This window comes from Jaculus jaculus, chromosome 6 (assembly GCF_020740685.1).
Source record: "Jaculus jaculus isolate mJacJac1 chromosome 6, mJacJac1.mat.Y.cur, whole genome shotgun sequence".
NCBI lineage: Eukaryota > Metazoa > Chordata > Mammalia > Rodentia > Dipodidae > Jaculus > Jaculus jaculus.
The window spans coordinates 16,493,927-16,511,348 of NC_059107.1; the positions used below are offsets into that span (position 1 = coordinate 16,493,927).

Here is a 17,422-nt window from a genome sequence, read left to right on the forward strand (position 1 = left end):
AATCAAATCTTAGGGACAGGTACAAAAGCAAAGTTACTAGCCCCAAAAGCAGTAGTAATACCTGAGGCAGAAAACCAGAGAGGAAAACCAACTGTAACTGCTTAGATGTTTAAAAATTATGACAAATTACTAAAGCTAAAAATGAAAAAATTAAAGCCTACATGTTTATGAGAAATTGGTGGAGAGGAGTTAGCAAAGCCAGAAATTACCAGATTTTATAACTACAAACCTCACTTCATGAGTATCTGATTCACCTTTTAATTTTCAATTTTACCTATTCTCAGATAAAATACTCTCTGATATAGGGTAAATAGAAAACAAAGCTTATCGTTTAACCTTTTCTAATCACTACTACAAAAATAGTTTTCTACCATCTTGAAATTTTTCAAAGCTTTTTGAGAAACACACACAAATAATTTGGATTTAGTTGATTTTATTTACAGCTTTTTGTTTTTTGTTTTTGTTTTACATTTCAAAGCATTACACAATTACATTTCTCATTTTCTGACCTGCAAACAGATACCTTAAATGGAAATCTTTTAAATTATCAAATTAGGTACATCCAAAATGCAACAATTACACATGACACATCATTTACAAAGTGTAATTTACGAGGACGTATCCTAAGAATTTAGGGCTAACCAGTCAGGAGAAATCTGACCAAATTTAGCAGTCAACTGTTGCCCAAAATAAAACCTATCTAAACTCCCAAACCAAAAGTTTGAAAGTTTGTTATAGCCCCATCAGATCAGACAAGTGATGACTCAAACCTGCCTGGTCTTGACAGTTTTAATTCCCACTACTGCCCCAACCTAGAACCAAATAGCAAGCATCTCAGTTCAGAGTAAACACCCAGTTACCAGACTTGTATACTATTATGTGCATAGAAAGTCTAATGTTCACTAACTATAAAAACAAGTAGTCATTAAATATCCACTGTTCCCCAAGCCCACCAACCTTTCCTAAATCCAATATGCACCCTGTGTCACATGGTGACAGGCAATAATTTGTGTGTGTGTGTGTGTGTGTGTGTGTGTATAGTAATAGGTACAAATGGTGATTAACAGTCCCTGTAAAGATTCAGTTTCATTTGAGGCTATGGCTTCTATGCCTTAGGATGGTTTGAGATTTCAAAAGTGGAAAATACTGCTAAAATTACACTTCCTTAAGACAAAATTTGATCAGAGTGAATGTTCAGTTTTAGTCTAAAAAAATGGCTACATAGTTAAGTATAAAAAGCCAACGGAGACCTCTCCGGCTTGGCCAGATCTTTCGTAGAAATTACTCCTAACTAGAGTGGAAATGGCGCCTTCCAATGCTCTCGCCTACCTTACTGTCCATGCTCACGTTTCAAACTGGGTCAGCAGGGCGCGCACCTCAGGGGTCAGCTGCTTGGCAGCCCTAGCGGCCTCTGTGATGGCCTTGCGGTACAGGCCCTTTCTCCTCTTATTAAAGCGGGACTGGAAGTTTTCTAAAAAAGGGGCGAGTTGTGAAAGGGCGAGGAAAGATGTTGTTGGAGACCCGAACCATGAAATACGAGCCTCCTGTCGGGCTAAAAGGCCATTATCTTTCCGACTCACAGTTATGGTAAGAATGCGGGCTGGCCACCAAGGGAAGCCATATATCTTGGCCCAAACAATGTCCCCTACACATATGGTCCTGCCATCTGGTGTGATACACTTAGAGACGTTTTTGGAAAAGATTTTCATTTTCAAGGAACTACTGCGCCTTTTCTCTTCCTTGGAGGAGGTGGCGGCAGGTACGTGCATCCTGCCTGGAGGAAAGGCAAAGCTTTCCGAGGAGCTACACTCGGAGTTGGAGGACTTCAGGTCATCCGCGCTATCAGCGCTGCACACTGAAGCCCCCGAAGAGTCAGCTTGCTTCTGATTGAGGGCCAGGTAAACAGAGAGGTTGCTTCTGCCGCCCCTTCTGCCCAACGTCTGCGGTTCCTCCTGCTCACCAGGCACCTGCACTCCGCGGGCAGCCTGCCCCTCACTGCCGCGGCCGCTGCCGGCCTCGTCGGGGCCCGCTGCGGAGGGACTCGGGGTTCCTGAAGGGGTCTCACCTGCTGAGCGGGTGGAGCTGCAGCGGGACTGCGGCTTGGACGCCAGCTTGCCGCTCCGCACTTTCTCCAGCCCCGTCTTCAGAGAAGAGTCATTCTCCTCGTTCCTGTACCGCTGCGGTTTTAAGCGGACCCGGGGAGGAAGGGACCCTGAGCTAGGATTCTGATAGCGGCGTGTGAAGTGGACTTTTGAGTGGGCGCTCTTGGAGGTGGAGGTGTCGCTCTGTTTCTTTTGTGCCTTTTCTCTGGCAATTTTCAGTACTTCTCTAGCTTTCGCGTGATCCATGTTCTTACTCTGGAGGACTTTCTTGGTACCCAGCGGAGCCTTCCCCGAGCTGGCCTGAGCGGGCACGCGCACCACCCGGCCTCGGCCGTGCCCTATGCTGGACACCCGAACCACGGCGCTTCTTCTCTGGCTCTCGCTTTGGCTTCTCCCGTCCACCTTATGGTCAGTTTTCTGTTTTTTGTTCACAGTAGCTACGCTTTCATTTCTCCGCTTTTTATCTTCATATTTAGAAGAGTCAGTCGCACCACTACCTTTCCTTATTTCCTTTTTTTCAGCAACAACACTGTTCTTACACTTGTCACACAGGACTTGCCTGGGTCTTAGTTTGATAGCATTCATTATTGAAGTGGGCTCTTCCCTGTACATCTTGCGCTTGGGTCGCTTAATTCTGCGAGGCGGCGGCTGAGGTATTGACTGGTTGTATGTGTCCCTGATAAACAAGGGGGGAGGGTAAGGAGCCCCTTCATGGAAGAGAGGAGGTGGCTTGCAAGTCCACCGGCTTTCGGCCAGGCTCAGCTCTGGACGCGGGACTGGAGAAGGGTTGTCAGGAGCAGCACCATTCACCTCACGCTTGATTTCTCTCCCTTCTTGGAATGCATTACTTTGGAGTGGCATGGCTTCCGGTTTATCCTTATATTCCCTTTTAGGAAATACTGTCACAGGGATCCCATGGGGCCCAAACCTTTGGGGAGGGGGAAAAAACGGAAGAAAAAAGGAAGCCGGTAAGTTGCCATCTGTAATTCAGTGTCTTAAATGCAAGCAATGTGTCATGTTAACTTCATCGACCTTTCCTGAAACCAGTTCATGCTCAAATGCAAGCAAAACAGAAACAGAACCTACTACTTCTCCAAGTATCAAAATCTCCATTACTGGGCTGGAGAGATGGCTTAGTGGCTAAGGCAACTTGCCTACAAAGCCAAAGGACCCAGGTTCGATTCCCCAATACCCATGTAAGCCAGATGCACAAGGTGGCACATGCATCTGTTGTTTGTTTGCAGCAGCTGGAGGCCCTAGTGGGCCCATTCTCTCTCTCTCTCAAATAAATAAATTTAAAATAAATAATAGGGCAGGCAAGGTGGCACACACCTTTAGTCCCAGCACTTAGGAGGCAGGGATAGGAGGACTGCTGTGAGTTCAAGGCTACCTGAAGGCTACATAGTGAATCCTAGGTCAGCCTGGACTAGAGTGAAACCCTTCCTGGGGGGGGGGGGGGCATTTTCAGGGCTGGGAGATAGCATTGCAGTTAAGTCACTTGCCTGTGAAGACTAAGGATCCAGGTTCAATTCCCCAGTAAACCCATGTAAGCCAGATGCATAAGATGGCGCATGCACCTGCATCTGGAGTTTCTTTGCAGTTACAGGAGACCCTAGGGCACCCATTCCCTATCTGCTATGTGTTTTTCTCTCTCAAATAAATAAATAAACCTTTATTTCTTTATGTCTGGTGTTTCAAGGTAGGGTTTTACTCTAGCCCATGCTGACCTGGAATTCACTATGTAATCTCAGGCTGGCCTTGAACTCATCATGATCCTCCTACCTCTGCCTCCTAAGTGCTGGGATTAAAGATATGTACCACCACAAGCAGCTCTATAAATATTTTTTAAAAAGAATTACTTTCAACTAAGCAAGGTAGTATGCACTTGTAATCCTAGCACTAAGAAGGCTGAGAGGAGATGATCCTGGGCTATAGAGCAAAACCCTCTCAAAAACTGAAAACGGCTGAAGAGATGGCTTAGCAGGTACACGCTTGCCTGTGAAGCCTAAGGAACCCGGTTTGAGGCTCGATTCCCCAGGACCTACATTACCCAGATGCACAAGGGGGCACACATGTCTGGAGTTTGTCTGCAGTGGCTGGAGGCCCTGGCACACCCATTCTCTCTCTCTCTATCTGCTTCTTTCTCTGTCTGTCCCTCTCCAATAATAAATAAATTAAAAAAAATTAAAAACTGAAAACATTCAAATTATGCAATATAAACGTATGTATTTTAAATTATGCTCAAAAGTTAGAAAGCAGCCAGATGTGGTAGCACATGTCTTTAGCCCCAGCACTTGGGAGACAGAGGTAGGAGGATCACTGTGAGCTTGAGGACAGTTTGGGACTAGAGTGAGTTCCACATCAGCCTGAGCTAGAGTGATACCCTACTTTGGAAAATCGAAAAAAAGAAACCAAGCTAGGGATATAGAGACCTTGCCCTGTACTTGAGACCCAGCACTGTCCCCTGCAAAAATAAAAAAATAAAAAAAATAGCACCATGACTGTAATCATTTAAACCCTAACTTTACTGTGATCCCCTGGAATGCTTGAATGCTGATATTTCTGCTTCTGCCCAGTACTGAATGCTCAGACTTTCTTCTACAGTGAACCATGACCTGAATTTCCCATGAAGCGACTTTACTTTAGCTTCTCCTGAGGTAAGGCCAGGTCTGCTCCACATCAGTGCTCCCAAGAGTACATTTGGCAGGGGAACATCTTAATGAGCACATGATGAGGTGAAAATCTGAATGGCATCCCTTGTTTGTCTTTCATCTAAGTAACATGCTAAGTACCTCCTTTTGTTGCAGCATGACACTAACATATTGTGATCCATTGCAACCCTTAGTCTTCTTTTGAACCATTACAGCGAACTCTGGCTACTACAGCTTGAAGGCAGAGCATGTGCAAGGCCCAGGGGTGAGGTGTGGAGGTACAGTTGGAGCCCCAACGCTCGGAGGCTGAGGCAGGAGGAAGCAGTTCAATGAGAGCCTAGGCTATATGACAATACCCTAAAAGGGGGCTTGAGAATATAGCTCACTGCTTAACTAGCATGCTCTTGGTGTATTCTTTTGTTTTTTTGTGCAATCTTCAGCCTCACACACACACACAAAAAAAACAAAAATAACTTAGGGGGAGTAAAGATGTAAGAGACCCCTGCACTGTCTTTGTACTTCCTGGAGACAAAACACTTGCCTTGCAAGCATGAGTAACTGAGTTCACATCACCAGATGCACATAAAAGCCAGCTGCTATGGCAGGCATCTGTAATCCCAGTACCCTACAGTGAGAAAGAGGCAAGGGCGCAATTTCCCCAAACTCAGAGGCTGGCTGTGAAGGCAGCAGAGAAAAATAATGAAAGACTCGGAGCCGGACATGGTGGTGCACGCCTTTAATGCCAACACCAGGGAGGCAGAGGTAGGAGGATCATCATGAGTTCGAGGACATCCTGAGACCACATAGTGAATTCCAGGTCAGCCTGGGCCAGAGTGAGATCCTACCCTGAAAAAACAAAACCAAAATTGTTTTCAAAAATAGCTATCTCAGGTTGGAGAGATGGCTTACCAGTTAAGCGCTTGCCTGTGAAGCCTAAGGACCCCGGTGTGAGGCTCGATTTCCCAGGACCCACATTAGCCAGATGCACTGGGGGCGCACACTTCTGGAGTGCATTTACAGTGGCTGGAAGACCCAGCGTGCCCATTCTCTCTCTCTCTCTCATTCTGTCTGCCTCTTTTTCTCTCTCTGTCACTCTCAAATAAATAAATAAAAATGAACAAAAAGATAAAAAATAAACAAACAAAAACCTGTCATTTGGGGTTGGAGAGATGGCTTAAAAGTTACAGCACTTGCCTGCAAAGCCAAAGGACCTTGGTTCAATTCCCCAATATCCACATAAGCAGACGCACAGGTGGTGCGTGTATCTGGAGTTCGCATGCAGTGGTGGAGCCCCTGGCACGCCCGTTCTCATGCTCTCTTTCACTCAAATAAATGAATAAATAAAACTATTTTTTTAAAAGTTATCTTTTGATTAGGCAACAAGTGCCAAAAATCTGAATGGGAGAGAATACTGGCATCTTATCGTTACTTTGTGTCACGACAAGAAATAGCACTGAAAATGAACCCTCAGTCTATTGCACAGTGAAACCAACATAATATGTGACTACTCAAGTCAATATCCAAGACAGACTATTGTAACAAGTATGAAAGTGATTTTCTAAGATGGGCATGGTGGGGTGATCTCAGCACTCAGGAGGTAGGAACTAAGCCACAGGAAAAAGAATAAAAGCCAAGCATTTTCTAAATTTCAGGGTTCATTTAAGGTATTTGAGTTCTACTGGCACATCTAGGCTTGACCAAATGAGTAAGTCCTTCAGAAGGCACCATGGTGCTGAGAAGTGACAGAGGAGTGCTCAGCACTGAAATACCTCTATCACACCTTCCAAGGCTCAGGGTCCATTGCACAAGAGGTGGCAGAAAGAATTTAAGAGCCAAAGGAAGGGCAAAATTCCTGGGTGGGGAGGGAGGGAATTACCATGGGATATATTTTGTAATCATGGAAAATGTTAATAAAAATAAAAAAAAAACAACACCTTACAACGTGCTCAAGACACAAAATAGCCTGGATATTCATGACCTCACAGTGCCTGATACTACCCACACAAGGCCATCACAATAGCAGGAAAAGATCATGACATCAAAATTTAAAAAAAGAGAGAGACTGATTGAGAGGAGGAGGGGATATGATGAAGAGTGGAGTTTCAAAAAAGAAGGGAGGGCTGGAGAGATGGCTTAGCGGTTAAGCGCTTGCCTGTGGAGCCTAAGGACCCCGGTTCGAGGCTCGGTTCCCCAGGTCTCACGTTAGCCAGATGCACAAGGGGGCGCAGGCGTCTGGAGTTCGTTTGCAGAGGCTGGAAGCCCTGGCGCGCCCATTCTCTCTCTCCCTCTATCTGTCTTTCTCTCTGTGTCTGTCCCTCTCAAATAAATAAATAAATAAAAATTTAAAAAAAAAAAGGGAGAGAGAGGGCATTACTATGGGATATTGTTTACAATCATGGAAGTTGTTAGTAAAAAAATAATAGATTTTTTTTTTTAATAAAGAGTAAGTCCTGACAAGCTTTATAGTTCTGTCTACTCATGATCTCTCCTATCACCAAGAGATCCTATACCTGCATTTGTGATGCTTTGTGTGAATCTCAGAACCATTATCTACATTCCTTTCCCAAGGAAGACTTCAAATAACCAAAATGTTTACCAATAACTAACTACTTTCAGGCAATTCTTTAAAATAATTTTTATTTGAGAGAAAAAGAGGTGTGGGAGTGGGGAGAGAAAGAGAATGAGCATGCTAGGGATCCAGCCACTGCAAATGAACTCGAGATGCATGTACCACCTTGTGCATCTGGCTTTGCAGGCAAGCACCTTAATGGTAAGCCATCTCTCAAGCCCTGAGGCACACATATTTATGGATTATATAAATATTTTGTTGTTTGAGATATGGTCACATATAGCCCAGGCTGGCCTTAAACTTGTCATGTAGCCAAGGCTAACACTGAACTCTGGATCTACTTGCCTCTGCCTCTTAAGTGTATTACAGACATGTTCCCAAAATAAAATATTTTTAAAGGGCTAGAGTGGTGGCTTAGTGATTAATGTGCTTGCTTGCAAAGATACAGGACACAGGCTTGATTCTCCAGGACCCACATAAGCCAGATGCACAAGGCAGCACATGTATCTGGGGTTCATTTGCAGCAGCTGGAGGCCCTGGAGCACCCATTCTTGCTCACTCTCTCTCTCAAATAAATAAATTAGAATATTTTAATGCTGGCAGTGCTCATGAGCATTAACTTCACAGCAACCTCAATGAACTCATCTCTGACCTGCAGTTATGTTTTCCTTCTTGTTTACAAAAGTCTTGCAGTGCATAACTAATTTTCATTTTCTTCCCTCTAATTCTTTTTGCCAAGCTGTAAATGCAGGCAGGGGATCTTTGTAAAGCAATTGGCATAAGCTGCACACAGAGTGAAGCTGCTGCCAAGCATGATGGCACATGCCTTTAATCCCTGCACAGGGAGGCTGAGTTAGCAGGATGGCCATGGATTCAAGGCCAGCCTGGGCTAGAGGAAGGGTTAAAACCCAAGACAAAAATGATGCAGCATCTGTTGCTCAATTTTTTTGCAAGGGGCCCGAAGCCCTATCACACACAAACCCAGACACATTGCAATTTGTTAGCTATCAATATTAAATGCTCTGGGGAAGAAAAAAAATAGCAATTAGCTGAAATACGACTGAGTGCCTTTTCTGGACCAAACTTCTCTCTCAGCCATCAGGCCAAAGAAGATGAACTCTCCTACAGCAAGAAAAACCATATGTTGGACTGGAGAGATGGTTTAGTGGTTAACACACTTGCCTGCAAAGCCAAAGGACCCAAGTTTAATTCCCCAGGACCCACATAAAGCCAGATGCACAAGGTGTTGGATGTGTCTGGAGTTCATTTGCAGTATCTAGAGGCCCTGGCACACGCACGCGCGCGCTCCCTTCCTTCCTCCCTCCCTCCCTCTCTCCTCTGTCTCTCTCTTTTTGTTTTTGTTTTTCGAGGTAGAGTCTCATTTTAGTCCAGGCTGACCTGGAATTCACTATGTAGTCTCAGGGAGACATTATCTCTATCTGCCTCTGACCCCTACCTCATAAATAAAATATCTGAAACAAAGAAAAGAAAAACTACATGCAACTAATGACCTGAAAAACAATCCTCAGAGCCGGGTGTGGTGGCAGAACTAGGGAGGCAGAGATAGGAGAACCACTGTGAGTTCAAAGCCACTCTGGGACTATATAGTCAATTCCAGATCAGTCTGGCCTAGAGTGAAACCCTACTCTGAAAAACCAAAAAAAAAAAAAAAAAAAGTAATAATAATAATCCTCAGATTTACTGTATTTCAGGCAAATGCCTTCAGAAACAACCTCTCCTGACAGTCAGAACCTGTCTAGAAGAGGGGAAGAGTGAGGCTAACTTTGGTTCACAGTCCATCTCTGTGAGACTGGTCTGGTCAACAGTTAACCTCAAACCTGGCACGGTGATGCCTTTTTCTCCCCCACAATGAAAAGGCTGAAGTAGGATTACCCTGAATTTGATGCCAGCCTGGGCTGGGCTACTAGCTGAGTTCCAGGTCAGCCTCGACTACAATGAGACTCTGCTTCCAATAACAATAATAAATAAAAAGTCCATTTTCAAGAGGTCTCTGCTATGTTTGAAATTATTGTAAAATAAGTTAAATGATAAAGAGTCACATATACTTGTTTCAACAAAGGGTAACACTACATTGTCATGGAAAAAAGAACAGTATTTTGGGGGAGGGGAGATGGTTTAGCCGTTAAGGCATTTGCCTGTGAAACCAAAGGACCCACATAACCCAGATGCACAAGGTGGTGCATGGGTCTGGAGTTTGCAATGGCTAGAGGCCCTGCCACACCCATTCTGCCTCTTTTTCTCTCTCAAAAAAAAAAAAAAAAAAAAAGACCTGGGTGGAGGTGCACACCTTTAATCCCAGCACTCAATCCAGAGGCGAACGTAGGAGGATCACCATGAGTTCAAGACCACCCTGAGATAACATAGTGAATTCTAAGTCAGCCTGGGCTAGAATGAGACCCTACCTTTAAAAAAAGCAATGAGATAGATAAATAAGCCCTGGGACGATGACTCAGCAGTTAAGGCACTTGCCTGCAAAGCCAAAGGACCCAGGTTCGATTCCCTAGTATCCACATAAAGCCAGATGCACAAGGTGGCACATGTGTCCAGAATTCATCTGCAGTGGCTAGAGGCCCTGGTGCACCCATTTTCTCTCTCCCCCTCTCTCTGTCTCTAATAAGTAAAAATTGGATTGTAGAGATGGCTTAGTGGTTAAGGCACTTGCCTATGAAGCCTAAGAACCTAGGTTTGAGTCTCCAGAACCCATGTAATCCAAATGCACATGGTGGCGCATGTGTCTGGAGTTCATTTGCAGTGGCTAGAGGCCTTGTGAACCCATTCTATGTCCCTTTCTCCAAAATAAATAAAATAAAAATATTTTTAAGCCAGGCATGGTGGTGCATGCCTTTAATCCCAGCACTTGGGAGGCAGAGTTAAGAAAATGGCCATGAGTTTGCGACCATCCTGAGATGACATAGTGAATGCCAGATCAGCCTGAGCTGGAGTGAGACCCTACCGAGGGGGGGGGGGATAAACATATATATATATTTAATAAAATGAAATAGAAGAGGGCATGATGCTGACTGCTGGGGAGAATCACTAATTCAAGAGAACAGGGATGTAGCTGAGTTGGTGAATGCTTGTCTAGCAATGCAAACTCTGGCAATACATAAAACCTACCTAGAACCCAAACAGTGGAGGCTGCAGGAGAATCAGAAGTCAGAAGTCATCCTTGGCTATATGGCAAGTTGAAGGCTAGACTTGGCTACATAAGACCCTTAAAAAAAAAAAAAAAACTGGGTGTGGTGGTGCACGCCTTAATCTCAGCACTCAGGAGGCAGAGGTAGGAGGACTGCCCTGAGTTCGAGTCCACCCTGAAACTACACAGTGAATTCCAGGTCAGCCTGGATGAGAGTGAAACCCTAGAGAGAGAGAAAAAAAAAAAAAAAAGAACCAGGCATGTAGTGGCACACGCCTTTAATTCCAGCATTTGGGATGCACAAGTAGGAAGATTGCTATGAGTTTGAGGCCAGCCTGAAACTACATAGTGAACTCCATGTTAGTCTGGGCTAGAGTGAGATCCTACCTCAGGGAAAAAAAAAAAAAATAGTACATGAGGGAAGGGGAGATGGCTCAGCAATTAAAAGGACTTGCTTGCAAAACTTGCTGCCCTAGGTTCAATTTCCAGTACCCATGTTAAATAAAGTCAGATGCACAAAATGACATGAGTCTGGAGTTAGTTTGTCTTCAGCAGCAAGAGGCCCTGACACACCTATACACTCTCTCTCCCTCTCAAATAAATAAATAAAAACACAGAAACTTGGGGCTTGGACAAATACTACAGGGTATTAGAATAGGGTTGGTAAATTAGCAAGCCTGTCATCCCTGCACTAGGGAGTAGAGGCAGGAAGATCAGAGTTTAAGGCAAGCTTTGGCTTAACTACTGAGTTCAAAGTTAGCCTGAGTTACAAGAATAAGAAAAAAGAAAATAAAGGAAAAAAGGAGGGCTGGAGAGATGGCTTAGCAGTTAAGGCATTTGCCTTTGAAGCCAAAGGACCCAGATTCGATTGCCCAGAACCCATGTAAGCCAGATGCACAAGGTGGCACATGTGTCTGGAGTTCATTTACAGTGGCTAAAGGCCCTGGCACACCTACTCTCTCTATCTGCCTCTTTCTCTTTTTCAAATAAATAAATAAATAGGCACTGGGACATGGTGGCAGATACGTGTAATTCCAGCATTCAAGTTCCAAGGCCAGCCTGGACTGCATAACTGTCTCAAAAAATAAAAGAAGGCATTCCTGGATGGAGTAATGCTTAAGGCATTTGCCTGCAAAACCAAAGGACCATCGTTTAACTGCCCAGGACTGACATAGGCCAGATGCACAGGGGGGCACATGCAGTGGGCTAGAAGCCCTGGCATGCCCATTCTCTCCCTCTCCCTCTGTCAAATAAATAAATAAAATGTGTTAAAATAAAAAAAGAAGGAGAAGAAGAAGAACAGAAAGGGCAAGCATACAGCAGCCATTCAGCTACTAAGAATCAGAGAAAGTAAAGCTAGGCATTCTCCCAAAGAGCAGAAACATACAAGAGTGAGTTGAGTTCCAGGTCAGCCTCAGAGCTGGATTGAGACCATACATTGAAAAACCAAAAAAAAAAAAAAAAAAAGAAAGGCAACCATACACACTGGTTCAAAGAGAAAGTGGTGAAGATGATGGACCACTAAGCCTGCAGTGGGCAACTAAGCTTGAAAGGCTCCTTGCACAGTGAAAAGCTGGACCTGCTTGCCAAGCTGCACATCCCTATCTATGCATGTTAGAGTATTTAGCAGAATATTTAGCAGAATCATTATCTGTCTAGCAGGAATGTAACCTTCCCTTACTGTCTGCTAAGATCTGCTGGCTATTACAGCAAGCTTCTTTCTGGCAATGTGTCTGTATTAATTCAGGATTCCAGGGAAAATGGAGCCAATGAGAAATTTACTTTGAGCAGGGTGTGGTGGTACACACCTTTAATCCCAGCACATGGGAAGCAGAGGTAGGAGGATCGCCATGAGTTTGAGGCCACCCTGAGACTACAGAGTTAATTCCAGGTCAGTCTGAGCTACAGTAAGACCTTACCTTGAAAACCAAAAAAAAAAAAGGAAGAAGAAGAAAAGAAATTATATTTTACAAGCCAGACGTGGTGGCTCATGAAAAAAAAAATAAAAAAGAAATACACTTTACTACTTTACAGGCATATATAACTAAGAATATGTTTCACCTTTATTTACTTTAGCTGAGAGAGATAGAAGCAGAAAGAGAGAATGGGCATGCCAAGGCCTTGAGCCACTACAAACAAACCACAGATGCATGCACCACTTTATGCACCTGTCTTACATGGGTACTGGGGAATTGAATCTGGGTCCTTAGGCTTTGTAAGCAAGCACCTTAACTGCTAAGCCATCTCTCCAGCCTTTTACTTTTTGTCAATATAAAATCAGTCCTACCAGGCATAGTGACACATGCCTTTAATCCCAGCACTTGGGAGGCAGAGGTAGGAAGATCGCCATGAGTTCAAGGCCACCCTGAGAATAGAGTGAATTCCAGGTCAGCCTAGGCTAGTGTGAGACCCTACCTCAAAAAAAAAAAAAAAAAAATTGAAGCAGTGAGTGGTGGTACATGCTTTTAGGCCCAGTACTGGGGAGGTGAGATAGGAAGATCTCTGAGATCCAGGTCTGCCTCAAAAGAAAAAGAAAAAAGTGGTGTGGTGGCACAGGCCTTTGATCCTACCATTTGGGAGGCAGAGGTAGAAGGATCAAGGATCAGTGTAAGTTTGAGGCCAGGCTGGAACTATAGAGTGAGTTTCAGATCAGCCTTGGCTAAAGTGAGACCTGCCTTGAAAAAAAAATGGGGAAAAAAGCAGGCATACAATGCATGTGTGCATGTATCTAAGTATATGTTTATTTCTTTGCTTTCGGACTCACACTAGATTTAATTTCCAACCAGTGCCTCACAGTCCCCACCTTGCAATCAGAGCAGAGTGTGCACTAGAGCCCATAGGTGCGGCACGGCAGGGAGCACCTGAGCTGCCTGGGTCAGAACAATGACTGGCACTGGCCTCTGCTACTTTGGTATGGGAGCCCTTAACACTTCAAATTATAAGCAGAAAAATCACAAAGAGAAGACTCAAGTGTTTGAAATAAGCACAACTCCACACAGTATTCAAGGACACCACCACCTGAGGACTTAAGTCCTCAACCTGGACACGTTCATATACACTACTGACACTACTACTCACTGCTCCGCCAGAATGGCTGCTTATTTTCCCCAAAGTAGGGCTATTGCACCATACATTCATGTCTCTGTAAAGAAAAGAAATCATTGTCTTGGTTTATATTTCCTTTAAAAATAAGTAAGCTTTCCATAAATTGCTTTCAGAACCTAAACAGTAAAATCTCGTGATTTTTCAAAAGAAATTGTAACTTTTTAAAGTAACTAGGCAAATATGTTCTACATATATCAACCCTAAAATCAACTAACTACAACAATATACAAACTTTTTGTTTTGCTTTTGGTTTTTTGCGGTAGGGCCTTGCTCTAGTCCAGGCTGGCCTGCAATTCACTATGTCATCTCAGGGTGTCCTCACTCATAGCGATCCTCCCACCTCTGCCTGGGAGGCCTGGGAGTAAAGGTGTGCGCCACCACTCCCAGCTACAAACCTTTTATTTTAACATTTTATTTACTTATTCACTGGAGGGGGAAGAAAGAGGCAGATGAGAGAATGGGTATGCCAGGACCTCCAACCACTATAGTCAAACTCCAGACACACGCACCACCTTGTGCATCTGGCTTACACAGGTACTGGGGAATCAAACCCGGGTTCTTAGGCTTCACAGGCAAGCATTTTAATGGCTAAGCCATCTCTCTAGGCCCAAACCTTTATTTACAGTTAGTGTTACTTCAGGTTTGTTTTTTTTTGGTTTTCTGAGGTAGGGTCCCATGCTAGCTCAGGCTGACGTGGAACTCACTATGTAGGTTCAGGGTGGCCTTGAACTCATGTCTATCCTCCTACCTCTACTTCCCAAGGGCTAGGATTAAAGGTGTGGGCCATCACACCCAGCACCTCAGGATATTTTAATTCATTAATTCGTGTCAAGTCAAAAAATGTATTCAGAAAGACTTCTCAGAATATCAAAGAGGCTTTATACTATTTTTAAAGGTTATATGTGTATGTATGTGTCAGGGTCTTTTGCTGCTACAAACAAATGCCCATCTGGCTTTACATGGGTGGCTAGGGAACTGAACCCAAGCCAGCAGGATTTGCAAGCAAGCACCTTTAACCATGAGGGCCATCTCCCCACCACCCCCAGTTTGCCTTTGTAGCTACCTTAAACATGAGAATAACGTAAAATCTCCCTGAACAGAGTGTAGCTTGATGAATACCTACATGCTCAACACTTGGAAGTCAGAGGCAGGAGAAGTGCTCTGAGTTTGAGGCTACCCCAGGCTACATAACAAGTACAGGACCAGCCAGGTTTACAAAGAAAATCTCAAATCTAGGGCTAGAGAGATAGTACAGCAGTTAAAGACTTTTGCTTTTAACTGATGGGCCCAGTTTGATTCCCAAGTACCCACATAAAGCCAGATACACAAAGTGGTGCATGTGTTTTTGTTGTTGTTGTTGTGTTTTTGTTTTTAATGAGGAAGGGTCTTGATTTACCTCAGGCAGTCCTGGAATTCACCTGTAGTCTCAGGGTGGCCTCAAACTCACAGAACTCAAAGCAATCCAACTACCACTGCCTCCCAAGGGCTGGGATTAAAGGCATGTGCCACTACACCCAGCTGGAGTTCTTTGCAGCAGCAGAAAGTCCCAATATGCTCATATTCACCCTCACCCTCTGTATCTGCCTCTTCTGTCTTTCTCAAATTTAAAATTAGGGAGCTGGAAAGATGGTTTAGCAGTTAAGGACCATGCCTGCAAAGCCTAAGGACCCAGATTTAATTCTCCAGGTCCAACATAAGCCAGATGCACACGGTGGAGCATGAGGCTGAAGTTCATTTGCAGTGAGCTAGAAGCCCTGGTGTGCCTATTCTCGTTTTTTTCTCTCTCCCTCAAATAACCAGGAACCAGGAAATTGAAGAAAAAAAAAAACCTTAATTTAAATGAAGTTATGAAATTTGCAGGGAAATAGATGGATCTGGAAAGGATTATACTAAGTGAGGTAACCCAGGCCCAGAAAGCCAAATGTTGCATGTTCTCTCCCATATGTGGATCCTAGCTACAGATGACTGGACTTCTGTGTGAGTAGCAAAACTCAGTAGCAAAGGCCAGTAAGCTAGAAAAGAAATATAAAGGAAGAGAAAGGAAGGGAGAGGGGCACTTAATAGGATGGTCTTGTATATATGTAAGTAGAATAATAATGGAGGTGAAAAGGCCCAAGTGAGGTCAGGGAAGAGATTGAGTAAAGGAAAGGTGGAGGGAGGGCTAATCAAAATCTAAAAGGATATAAATAAATCATATGGAAACCTACTTTTTTGGACAATGGAAGACTCAGGAGCCACAGATTGTTGCTAGAAAATTTTCAGGGCTAAGGATGGGATACCTTCCAGTGAGTTATTGGCCAGGGAGGTCCCTGATGCCCCCAAAACGTTATAGGCCACTGCCAAGGTCCTTGGTTTCCCACCAGGAATCTATGGTAAGACCCTATTGCTGAAGACTCTACATACTTGGGCTGCAAGGCCTGAGAAATCCTGCTGGAACTGAGCTGATAACCTCCTCCATGTAAACCACCAGCTGACAGAAAGCTGGAAGAAGCCATTCTGCATACAGTTCAATGGGAGAGAAATCACCACCAGGGAAGATACTCAACAGTGGACACTGCAAGCCTTATATATGGCCAGCCAGGCCAAATGAGCCAACAGGTGCAATAGTGGCACGTTTATCATGCTGGAAACCAACTGCCCTCTAATTGGACCGGAGGCCTGCTCCATGGGAGGGAATATATCCCTGATACTGAAAACTTAAAAGAGGGGTAGTCATGAGCCCAAGGGGTGTAACGTCTGTCTGCTGCTGTCTGGCTATGCTTATCAAACTGCTCAGTAAGCACTTCTCTTAATGTTCATACCCTTATACTAATGCTACTCTCACTTTTGGAAGAGAATCTTCTCTTTTCAGATGGCACTGACCTTGGGATGACTCAGAAGGCATCATGGTGCTGGAAAGAAATAACAGGAATGCTCAGCACTGCAATATCTCTATCACAGCTTCTAAGGCTCAGGGTCCATTATGGAAGAGGTGGCAGAAAGAAATGTTAAGAGCCAAAGGAAGGGAAGGACTCCTTACAACTTGCTCCCCCCAAGACAAAATGGCCTGGACATCCATGACCTCACAGCGCCTGACTACCTACACAAGACGAGCACAAGAGGAGGAAAAATCATGACAACAAAATTGAGGGGGGAGAGGATATGATGGGGAATGGAGTTTCAAAGGAGAAAGTGGGGAGAGGGAGGGCATTATCATGGATATTGTTTGTAATCATGGACGTTTAATTAAAAAAAATTGAGAAGAAAAAAATTATGATCAGGGCCAGGCGTGGTGGTGCACACCTTTCATCCCAGCACTCACGAGGCAGAGGTAGAAGGATCACTGTGAGTTCTAGACCACCCTGAGACTACAAAGTTAATTCCAGGTCAGCCTGGGCCAGAGTGAGACCCTATCTCCAAACAAAACAAAAAACAAAAACACAGACTAGGCATAATGGTTCATACCTGACTGAAATCCAGCACTAGGGAGGTGGAGGCTGGAGGATCTAGAATACCACCTGGTCTTGGTAGAAAGTAATGTTCCTTCAGGTGTGAACTGAGATGAGAAAGTCTGCAAGCAGGAAGAACTACCATACTCATTTTAGTAAACATTAACATTTGTAGCTATCAACTTTGTTTGAACCCTAATTTGAAAAGAATCTTGGGCTTAGCAGGGCATGGTGACACACGCCTTTAATCCCAGCACTCGGGAGGAAGAGGTGGGAGGATTGCCATGAGTTCAAGGACACCCTGAGAATTCAGAGTGAATTCCAGGTCAACCTCGACTAGAGTGAAACCCTACCTAAAAAAAAAAAAATTAAAAAAATAAATCTTGGGCTTGGGAGCAAAGGCTCATGTT

General features: G+C 44.2%; 1 protein-coding gene across 5 annotated transcripts in view; it reads right to left on the reverse strand.

The window, feature by feature from the left end:
- Pwwp2a (PWWP domain containing 2A) overlaps positions 1-17,422 on the reverse strand; it is a 43,336-nt gene that overhangs the window by 19,209 nt on the left and 6,705 nt on the right. For 2 of the 5 annotated variants that reach the window (XM_045152872.1, XM_045152870.1), the window contains exon 2: positions 2,066-3,030. In XM_045152872.1, coding sequence (XP_045008807.1) covers positions 2,066-3,030 — 965 coding nt within the window. Of the gene's footprint in view, positions 1-416; positions 3,031-17,422 lie in introns of those variants that run through there. The other 3 variants (XM_045152868.1, XM_045152871.1, XM_045152869.1) reach the window with 2 other exon arrangements.